General features: G+C 38.5%; 3 protein-coding genes across 4 annotated transcripts; 2 read left to right on the top strand and 1 right to left on the bottom strand.

Annotated features, from left to right (window-relative positions):
- LOC104706521 (mitochondrial fission protein ELM1) lies at window positions 841-5447 on the top strand. 2 transcript variants are annotated; one of them, XR_754453.2, is made up of 11 exons: window positions 841-1167; window positions 1667-1908; window positions 2106-2202; window positions 2404-2553; window positions 2686-2812; window positions 3753-3865; window positions 3953-4016; window positions 4112-4205; window positions 4286-4394; window positions 4539-4752; window positions 5347-5447. XR_754453.2 is itself a non-coding variant. In XM_010422720.2 (10 exons), the coding sequence occupies exons 1-10, from the start codon at window positions 982-984 to the stop codon at window positions 4638-4640; spliced, it is 1284 nt and encodes a 427-aa protein (XP_010421022.1). In that variant the 5' UTR covers window positions 841-981; the 3' UTR covers window positions 4641-4853. The 2 variants fall into 2 exon arrangements, 1 of the variants encoding a protein (XP_010421022.1); XM_010422720.2 differs by lacking the exon at window positions 5347-5447 and having other exon boundaries at window positions 4539-4853.
- LOC104706520 lies at window positions 5525-8189 on the bottom strand. The gene is made up of 9 exons (XM_010422719.2): window positions 8004-8189; window positions 7711-7883; window positions 7353-7475; window positions 7216-7272; window positions 6957-7037; window positions 6636-6670; window positions 6448-6537; window positions 6193-6352; window positions 5525-5844 (listed from the first exon to the last, which is right to left on the bottom strand). The coding sequence occupies exons 1-9, from the start codon at window positions 8131-8133 to the stop codon at window positions 5740-5742; spliced, it is 954 nt and encodes a 317-aa protein (XP_010421021.1). The 5' UTR covers window positions 8134-8189; the 3' UTR covers window positions 5525-5739.
- On the top strand, window positions 8458-10038 carry LOC109125896 (ruvB-like protein 1). The gene is made up of 4 exons (XM_019228683.1): window positions 8458-8700; window positions 9305-9493; window positions 9632-9763; window positions 9856-10038. The coding sequence occupies exons 1-4, from the start codon at window positions 8611-8613 to the stop codon at window positions 10036-10038; spliced, it is 594 nt and encodes a 197-aa protein (XP_019084228.1). The 5' UTR covers window positions 8458-8610.

Raw genomic sequence — 10089 nt, 5'->3', positions numbered from 1 at the left:
GTTGTAGGATCGTGATGATCACACGACACTTGCATTTGTATTTCCTCTATTTAAACTAATGAGAAAAGCCAAAAAGAGGTAGTCTTAACTACCCAAACAAATATCGATCTTGTTGTTCTTTGAGCAATACTCTTAGCTTTGAAGAGGGACCTATCACAAAGCTCCTCAAACACGTAACCTTCAACTCTAGATCTTCACCACTACACAAAACGTTAACCACTTTGGATGGAGGCGACTCAATGATAAGTATTGAGAGAAAGGAGCTTGATGATGAGCTGGCAGCAGAAAGGAAGAGAAGAAGAAGTTAGTAGAAGAAATAAATAGTAGTATAAATAGCTAGTAGAGTCTTTTGTAAAGATTCATCCTGCGTGATCAGATTGTGAATTTCTCCTGCGTGAGAAAAGGGAACAGAGCATGCGTGCTCTGTTGGAGAGGATAAGAGTTTGAGAACTGTAACTCGCTCTTCTTATCAGTTAGGGTTCTTGTATTCACCATTGTTAATCAATAAAAAAATATAGAGAGTTATCGATAGAGTTTATAGTTCTTAACTCTATCACTCAAGCAGCAGAAAATGAACTAGGTAGGTAAAAAAACTGCAAGCCAATCTTCTAAACCTGAGAAAGTCTCTATATTCTAAAACCAAATAAGATTAGACTTTCCCGGTAAACTAATCTTTTTTGTCACGCAAGGTGAAACCCTCTAATTGAAAAAGCGGATCCTGAGTCCACCCCTTGTATGTTTTGTTAAGTTAAAAAATTTGGTTTAATTAATTTTAACGAATTAGTTTAAATTAGTTTAATTAATTTTACGCTTTTGAAGTTAAATAAAAATCTCTTTCTGCGACCTTTACGCAATTCGCAAAGCACGACCTCTCTCTCTCTCTCTCCCTCATCTTCTTCGCGTACAGATCAATACCTAATCGTGACGATGTGGTACCTTTAGGGGTTTTTGGATCCTGATCGGAATCGAAATCGAACCGGCATGAGGCCAATCCTATTGCCGGATCCACCCAGTCTATCAACCGGCGTACTTGATATTTTCGAACATGGCGGACCCCAGAACGTCGTCAGACGCGCCGTCGTCATCGGTAACGGTTTCCCTGGCTCCGAGAATCAGTGTATCGGTCTCGTTCGTGCCCTCGGCTTGGCTGAAAATCACCTACTCTACGTGAGTTTCGAAATTTAGCATCTTACTTTCATTTCTTCAACTCTTCCCAACTAAATAATTCGATGTATGTACTGATCAGTAGGGCTTCGTATGCTTTGGTTGGGAGATTGATGATTGTTTTCGGATTTAGGACTTCTTTATATTCTACGTTCTTAGCTTGTTAGGTCTTCAATAGGAGTGAGAATTTCTTAATTTTTAGTACTTCGTTAGCATGTACTGTATGTAAATTTTTATGGAAACTAGGAATTGATGCACAGTAGCATTAGTCCTAGGTGGAGCGTGATGTTGGCGTGTACAACTACTGAATTTCGTTTAGAAGGAACACTGGTAGTGGTAGGAGTCTTTAGTTTACTTTTTGATGCATGCATATAAGACTGTTTTTTATGTGTCTTTGGCGTCTCTAGTTTCTTTGATCATCAATAGTGTTGACATTCACGTAATTTTACTTTTAAACATGATTTTTGATTCGATGAGATTATCTGTTTTTTCTTGATTCAAGCGAGTGACTAGGCCTAAAGGAGGGCTAAATGAGTGGTTGCATTGGCTCCCAGTTGGTTTTCACAAGAAGTTGGACTTTATCCTCAGGCATATTTACCTCTACTCCAGATTGATGCTTGGATCCAAACAAAGTAAATACATCACATCTGTTCCCTCGGAGAATGGTGGTGGTGTAGGTTTGGCCTCTATTCTTGAGGCTGATGTGAAGAGCATTGTAAATATGGCTCGTCAAACCTATGAAAAGTATGTAATCTTTCCGAAATTTCTTTGTGGTGCTTGTTCATTTGGACACTATTGCCTTTTTATGAGTTACAAGTAGTACTTAAGCGAATTCAAGCCTGAGTGTATGCCTTGCCTTCCTCTATCTCGAATTTCTGTTTGTCCATGGATTGGGAATCGTATTGCACATGTGGCTAAGTGATTTTATTTTCTTGTCACAGGGAAGGCCCGTTGGTAGTGATTGCATGTGGAAGAGATACAATTTCTATTGCTAGCTCGATAAGGCGTTTGGCTTCTGAAAACGTCTTCGTTGTTCAGGTATATTACAAGCTTTAACCTGTTTGTTATGTTACTAATGAAGGCATAGTGGACTTAGAAATACAATTCGAGATAATATTTTTATTTAATGGTATCTATAGGAAGAATTTTGTTCCTATATCCTCTGATAATCTAGAGAATGAGATTTGTGTCCTGGTCCTGTGAATTCTAAAATAGTGCTGTTTGGTCTTCATTTTGTAGATACAACATCCTAGATCACATTTAAATAGGTTTGACATGGTGATCACGCCTCGTCATGACTACTACCCTCTAACGCCTGAAGCACAAGAGCAGGTTCCTAAATTTATGCGGAGGTGGATCACTCCACGTGAACCTCCTCAGGATCATGTAGTAAGTACTAAATAGTAGATACCATGCTTTATGCTCAATTCTTTTCTCCATAATGTTGAAGAAATACAGTAGATTAATCTTTCTGTGGAGATTTCATTTGTAATTACCTTGAATGAACTCGCCTATTTTCAGGTCTTGACTACAGGAGCTCTACACCAGATCGATTATGCCTTACTCCGTAAAGCAGCTAGTGCCTGGCATGATGAATTTGCTGCTCTTCCAAAGCCGTTAGTTGTGGTCAACATCGGCTGGCCTAGAAGTAGGTTCTGTTTACTCTTTTAAGTTACTAGAAGGATTTCTTATATTTCCAGTATATAACTTATAACACACGAGCGTTTAAATCTCTTGAATACTGAAACTTTAACCTTTTTGCCATGGTTTTGTTTTGTCTTTCTGAACNCTAGCTCGATAAGGCGTTTGGCTTCTGAAAACGTCTTCGTTGTTCAGGTATATTACAAGCTTTAACCTGTTTGTTATGTTACTAATGAAGGCATAGTGGACTTAGAAATACAATTCGAGATAATATTTTTATTTAATGGTATCTATAGGAAGAATTTTGTTCCTATATCCTCTGATAATCTAGAGAATGAGATTTGTGTCCTGGTCCTGTGAATTCTAAAATAGTGCTGTTTGGTCTTCATTTTGTAGATACAACATCCTAGATCACATTTAAATAGGTTTGACATGGTGATCACGCCTCGTCATGACTACTACCCTCTAACGCCTGAAGCACAAGAGCAGGTTCCTAAATTTATGCGGAGGTGGATCACTCCACGTGAACCTCCTCAGGATCATGTAGTAAGTACTAAATAGTAGATACCATGCTTTATGCTCAATTCTTTTCTCCATAATGTTGAAGAAATACAGTAGATTAATCTTTCTGTGGAGATTTCATTTGTAATTACCTTGAATGAACTCGCCTATTTTCAGGTCTTGACTACAGGAGCTCTACACCAGATCGATTATGCCTTACTCCGTAAAGCAGCTAGTGCCTGGCATGATGAATTTGCTGCTCTTCCAAAGCCGTTAGTTGTGGTCAACATCGGCTGGCCTAGAAGTAGGTTCTGTTTACTCTTTTAAGTTACTAGAAGGATTTCTTATATTTCCAGTATATAACTTATAACACACGAGCGTTTAAATCTCTTGAATACTGAAACTTTAACCTTTTTGCCATGGTTTTGTTTTGTCTTTCTGAACAGGTAACTGTCGGTATGGAGCAGACATCGCAAAGCAGCTAACAGACTCCATTCTTGATGTCCTTGCTACCTGTGGAAGTGTCAGAATTTCTCTTTCATACAAAACCCCTGCAAAGGTCTCTTGACACTTTTTTTCTTTTTCTACCCACGGTCATAGCTGATATTCTTCTTGAGTCTCACCTGGTACTTTACTATGCAAGCAGGTTTCAAGAGTAATCTTCAAAGAACTTGGAGATAACCCAAAAGTTTACATATGGAATGGCCAAGGTACAGACAATTCATAGCAAGCTACTGCTTCAGCTTTGTACATAAGTACAACGCAATGACAAAAGTTTCTTATGGTTGTTAAAATTCTATTTCAGAACCAAATCCGTACATGGGACATCTAGCTTGGGGTGATGCGTTTGTGGTGACCGCAGATTCTGTCAGTCTGATCAGCGAAGCCTGTAGCACCGGGTATGTAATATGCTGAGATATATCCTTTCTTTTTTCCAACAACTTAAAACTACAATCTGAGTATGCATTCATTTCTGCAGAAAACCAGTGTATGTTGTTGGAACCGATCACTGTAAATGGAAGATTGCAGATTTCCAAAAGTCTTTGAGGGATCGAGGAGTTGTCCGCCCATTTACAGGTTTCGAAGATGTAAGTATCTTTACATTGTAGAGCTATCTTTTCTCCCTTTTTTCTCCATCTAATGGATTCTGTTTAATATTAGAGAGATCTCTGGTAAGAGTTTTGTTATATTCTCTATGTCTTAGTTGATTTGGTTTTAATGGTATTTTATAGATGTCGGTAAGTTGGAGTTATCCGCCATTGAATGACACAGCAGAGGCAGCTACAAGAGTACGGCGTGAATTGGCTGCACGCGGATGGAGTTTACGGTCTTGAATTTTATACTCTTCTTGCTGTAACATTTATTTGCGGAATCACATTTTGTCCAAAGCTGGAGAAACAGAAGCCTAAGAGAATCAGATGTTGTGCAGAAAGAAAGAAAGAAAAGGTGTCGATGCCCATTTAAAAGGGTCATTTCATTTTAGTTTGCGTTTGTCGATGAGATTTGACCGTTTGAGTGTGTAAAATAAGCAAAATCTTTCAGGCATATGACCTCCTTTGTCTCAAATCGCCACTAATTTGATATATGAGTAAAATGAACATCAGGGAACTAATTTCCACAAAGATTAAAGAAATAAGACATCTTTTACTAAGGAGAAAACAAAAATACAAGGTTGTTTTTCAAGAAAAGCCAAACAACGCCGTTTTGATTTATATAACTCAAAACATCCTCAGTCTTATAGATGAGTTCAGCTTCTGTTCTCTTCTGACAATATGTACTGAACAATTCACAAACCTGCGGTCTATCTCCGAAGTCTGTTTGTGCTTGTGAACTTTGTAGTTAGTAGTCATCTGGGAAGATGAACTGAAGATCTTGGTTGTCTCTGTACACTTGAACTAGAGCTGCGGCTTTGTATACAAACAAACCAACCATGGCTGGAACTATCTGCAAGTCACAACCATTGTGGAGATTAAAAAAGTTCAAACTTGTCAAAAGACCATGTCAAAAGCAAGCGTTTAGCAGAGAAATCGGANAGAAAAGGTGTCGATGCCCATTTAAAAGGGTCATTTCATTTTAGTTTGCGTTTGTCGATGAGATTTGACCGTTTGAGTGTGTAAAATAAGCAAAATCTTTCAGGCATATGACCTCCTTTGTCTCAAATCGCCACTAATTTGATATATGAGTAAAATGAACATCAGGGAACTAATTTCCACAAAGATTAAAGAAATAAGACATCTTTTACTAAGGAGAAAACAAAAATACAAGGTTGTTTTTCAAGAAAAGCCAAACAACGCCGTTTTGATTTATATAACTCAAAACATCCTCAGTCTTATAGATGAGTTCAGCTTCTGTTCTCTTCTGACAATATGTACTGAACAATTCACAAACCTGCGGTCTATCTCCGAAGTCTGTTTGTGCTTGTGAACTTTGTAGTTAGTAGTCATCTGGGAAGATGAACTGAAGATCTTGGTTGTCTCTGTACACTTGAACTAGAGCTGCGGCTTTGTATACAAACAAACCAACCATGGCTGGAACTATCTGCAAGTCACAACCATTGTGGAGATTAAAAAAGTTCAAACTTGTCAAAAGACCATGTCAAAAGCAAGCGTTTAGCAGAGAAATCGGAACAAATAAACAAAGCTGAAAGTTGAAAAACCTAGCAAACAGAACTTGGAGATCCTGAAGGATATAGATATAGAAGCTGGATAAAGAATTCGACTTAAGCTCTCCGACGCTAATGTTTGGGTAAACACCGACAAGAATATACAAAAGATCCTCATCTCTAATGTTATGTGGATAAGGACGGTGAAATTTGTAAGAAGACATACTATAGATCTTTAATTTTCTGAATTTGAGGTAGATAAGCAATTAGCTTAGAATAGCTACCTGGAAGTCGAACAAGTCATTCTGGAAATACTTGTGTGAGAGTACCCACAAACCGTAAATTGCAGCTGGAATCACCAGGCGTGGAGAAGAGAGAGCCATGCCGCTGCCCCTGATGGTCCTCTCTACAAAGTCCTCAAGATCTTCACTTCTAATTCCAATCCTGAGTTCGGACAATACAAAAGCAAGAGCAATGTGAGTAACAGGAACTACTCCACGGAGAACATGACCAGACTACAGAGTTCTCAAGGTCTGTACTTTTTAGGCTTTCTCTTCCGGAAGATATCAGGAACTGCTTCACGTGAAACACCATCAGCGTATCCATACAAAAGCTGAAGGTACAAACAACTGCACTGGAATAAAATTTGGTTAGGAATACATGAGATAACATGTTGCTTAACTTATATAATACAATGTGAGTCTACCAACTAAAATAGACAACAAACCTGAAAAGAACTCCAACTGCATAACTGACCGCAGCCTGACAGAGATGACACAAACAGATATGATTATATGGTCCATTTAAAGAGACGCAGCAGAAAAAAGTGTATTGTATTGCAACAAAGTGATAAAAATGAGACAGAAAATGTGGTCTGAGTGACAGTGACAAAGATAGTTGTTATGGTTTACTATGAGTTAAGCCAAAAATGAGCCTCTCAAACACTTTTGCATCTCCATATCCCCGTTAAATACTATGCTTTTTAGGTATACTGATTCATATAATAGACCTTGCAAAGAAAGAAAAGAACACCCACTAGAGAGCTTACCTGGGCTGATAAAGCTAGTAAGCAGTATCCGCTGCCCCCGGTTCCAATTACAATTGACAAGTACATAAGCTCATGCTTCAGCTACAAAATTAAAGACGCAACACCCGAAATTCCAAAGTAAGTTCGATAACTAAACCATACAAATCAACTACGGCCATCACATACTGAACAACCATTTTCCATAATAGAGTGTTTTGTTGAATCATAAAGATTTGACTGGCAGACTAATTAAGAAACATACTGAAAGGAATAATCATACAGCTTCATATTTCAGCAAGTTAAATTTTTTCCTCCTCTCGCTGTCATCCTGTAGTGCCTGCAATCAAACCCAAAGGGTTATACGCAGTAGAATATTACTAAAATGAGACCTAGAACATTCAAAAACAGATGACCCACCTTAGCTAGAGCTTTCTTGTTTATAGGGGCGTAATCACTTTCCCAACCAATCCATTCTTGGGTTGGTTTAAGTTTCAAGAAACCACTTTCATCATCCTCATCTACGCCATCAATCAAGCTCTCCTGCATATAGAATATGTAGACATTGATAAAAAGTAACAGTTCCAAGTAGAGGATTGTCGCCATGAAAGCACAAACCAACACTAGATTTCATAAATGTGTAGAGTGACTCACAAAATTGTACATAACTGCAACAGGATCATATAACACTCGAACTATACATGTTAAGGCAATTTAATTTTAAAAGCTAGCTAGAATTACTAATGAACATTTGAAAGAAACACATATCTGATTTTACCTGAGTATCAAGTCCAAGAGTTGAAGAGGAAGCTCTATTAGAACTAAGATCAATAGATTCGAGAATTTCCCTTAACCAGAGCCTATCAGAAACCTTAGAAATGAAATCTCCATTCTCTTCTCTGTCTTTCAAGAACATTTGCAACACATCCTCCTCCACTACTAGCTCACTCACTAAAGATACAAAAAAAACACCAAAAAGACATGAAATTTCCCACAAAAGCGAAGGAACATCTGAGAAAAAAGCTTCATTTTAGATATAAAACGTAGAGGAAGAGAGAAAGAGATTGTCACCTGAGCGAGAAGCGGCGTTAATGGCGGACAAACGTGCGAAATTTCTGTTCGGTGGTTTCCGAAGAAGATACGGCGGAGGAAAGGTGCCGCCGGAAAACCGAGAAGCAGCGGGAATCAAGAGAGTCTCCATGTGGCGAGAGTGCGACGGCCTCTGTTTTTTTTTTTCCCACAAGAAGAAAGCTTATCCCCTTTTACTGATGATGGAGGAGAAACAAAAAAAAAAGTTACCAAAACGAAGACCCTTTTATTATTCATATGTTCTAGTTTCACCCCTTAAATTTACATTTACGATATTGAGTCCTCTCTATTTCGCCCCTTAACTTTTTGTTTTGTTTCACACCTGTTAAAGAAATTTTCTTTTTCTCCAATTGTTTTCTTTCCATTTTTTTATGGGGGTGATTTCGTAAATAGAAGAGGATATAAGGCCCATTATTGCAACAAAGCTTTTAACATTATAAACTTGTTAGAAAGAGAAAAGAGTAGAGGAGGAGGCGATTGCAAACTCAAGAGAAAGCTCAACTCTTTCTCCGCCGTCGTCGTCGTCGTCGTCATCGGAGAATACAGCAAAAGACCTAAAAAGATCACAGAGTTTAACCAGTTGACGGAGATGGATAAAGTAAAGATTGAAGAGATTCAGTCCACCGCTAAGAAGCAGCGTATTGCTACTCACACCCATATCAAAGGCCTTGGCCTCGAGGTTTCTCTTCTCCCTCTCTCTCTCTCTCTCTCTCTCTCTCTCTTTGGCTCTTGTAGTATGCGCTCGTATTGCTCGAAGTTTGCTTGGTTTTAGGGCTTAGTTAGGGTTTTAGGGTTTTTAAAGTTCTATGCATTTTTAGGGTTTTAAAGCTAGTTGCTTTCGTTTGGTACTCTGTGACTCTTTTCGGTTCAAGCACAACTTTTGCAAAGTCTCGACTTTTGCAAAGTCTCGACTTTTGCATCTAGATGTGTTGTTGTAGATTGCGGTATGCTTGTATTGTTCAAAGTCGTTCAGGGTTTTGGGTTCAAAGTTGTATTAAACCTTTTAGGATTTTGAAGCTAATTGATTCGTTTGGTCTGTTCCTAGACTCTTTTCGGTTCAAGCAATTCAATTTTAATTCATCTATTATGAAATATTGTACTGAAGGATGCTCTGTGCCCCGTACCTTACTTTGATGCTGCTCTTTTACTTTGGCACTGCATTGTGATTTTATTGACTATCTGTGGTTCCTTGATTGACTGTATTTTCTCAAGCATTAATGTGATCTCTTTCTATAGCTAGTAGCATCATTTTTTCGTTGCTAACATTGTCTCTCCTTTTCTAGCCAACCGGTATCCCTATAACATTGGCGGCTGGATTTGTTGGTCAACTTGAGGCTAGAGAGGCAGCTGGTCTTGTAGTGGACATGATTAAGCAGAAGAAAATGGCGGGCAAGGCTCTTTTGCTTGCTGGACCTCCTGGAACCGGCAAAACAGCATTGGCTCTTGGGATTTCCCAAGAGCTGGGAAGTAAGGTAATCTTGGATGAATTTATTTTGCATCTGCTTTATTCTATGTTTCCACATGGCTTCATCAGATACGGTTTACACTATATGAAGCATTTTCATTTTTTACTTTCAGCTTATGTTATCTGGATTGTTTCTTGCTTGCAGGTTCCATTCTGTCCAATGGTTGGATCTGAGGTTTACTCATCAGAGGTTAAGAAAACAGAGGTTCTCATGGAGAATTTTAGACGTGCCATTGGTCTACGTATCAAGGAAACCAAAGAAGTCTACGAAGGAGAGGTGTGTTGCTATTTGTGATTTTCTTTTGCTGTGTTTTTATCCAATAGTATGTCTAGCTGTTAGATTTTTGACATGTTTTCTTTGTGTTCTAGGTCACAGAGCTAACTCCAGAAGAAACTGAAAGCCTCACTGGAGGCTATGGTAAAAGCATCAGCCATGTTATCATTGCACTCAAGACAGTCAAAGGAACCAAACAACTGAAGTTGGATCCCACTATATATGATGCCTTGATTAAGGAAAAGGTCAGTTCTGTAAAATCATGTTTCAAAACCTAGTATTCTCTTATTCTGCTTGGTTTTCTAACTATGTCATTCTGTCTGGACAAT

This window comes from Camelina sativa, chromosome 8, assembly GCF_000633955.1.
Source record: "Camelina sativa cultivar DH55 chromosome 8, Cs, whole genome shotgun sequence".
NCBI classification, from domain to species: domain Eukaryota; kingdom Viridiplantae; phylum Streptophyta; class Magnoliopsida; order Brassicales; family Brassicaceae; genus Camelina; species Camelina sativa.
Note: the sequence above shows the minus strand (reverse complement) of the source record. Positions and strands in the feature narration are given on the sequence as shown.

Bases quoted from the DNA above. Each gene is read 5' to 3' on its own strand.
- LOC104706521 (XM_010422720.2), top strand. From the start codon at position 982: ATGAGGCCAATCCTATTGCCGGATCCACCCAGTCTATCAACCGGCGTA. The intron at 3,866-3,952 runs GTCTCTTGACAC...CTATGCAAGCAG, and splicing joins CATACAAAACCCCTGCAAAG to GTTTCAAGAGTAATCTTCAA. The intron at 4,395-4,538 runs GTAAGTATCTTT...GGTATTTTATAG, and splicing joins CATTTACAGGTTTCGAAGAT to ATGTCGGTAAGTTGGAGTTA.
- LOC104706520 (XM_010422719.2), bottom strand. From the start codon at position 8,133: ATGGAGACTCTCTTGATTCCCGCTGCTTCTCGGTTTTCCGGCGGCACC. The intron at 7,038-7,215 runs GTATGATTATTC...TTAATTTTGTAG, and splicing joins ACTTGCTGAAATATGAAGCT to CTGAAGCATGAGCTTATGTA. The intron at 6,353-6,447 runs GTACAGACCTTG...GTCCGAACTCAG, and splicing joins CGGAAGAGAAAGCCTAAAAA to GATTGGAATTAGAAGTGAAG.
- LOC109125896 (XM_019228683.1), top strand. From the start codon at position 8,611: ATGGATAAAGTAAAGATTGAAGAGATTCAGTCCACCGCTAAGAAGCAG. The intron at 8,701-9,304 runs GTTTCTCTTCTC...CTCCTTTTCTAG, and splicing joins TCAAAGGCCTTGGCCTCGAG to CCAACCGGTATCCCTATAAC. The intron at 9,494-9,631 runs GTAATCTTGGAT...TCTTGCTTGCAG, and splicing joins CCCAAGAGCTGGGAAGTAAG to GTTCCATTCTGTCCAATGGT.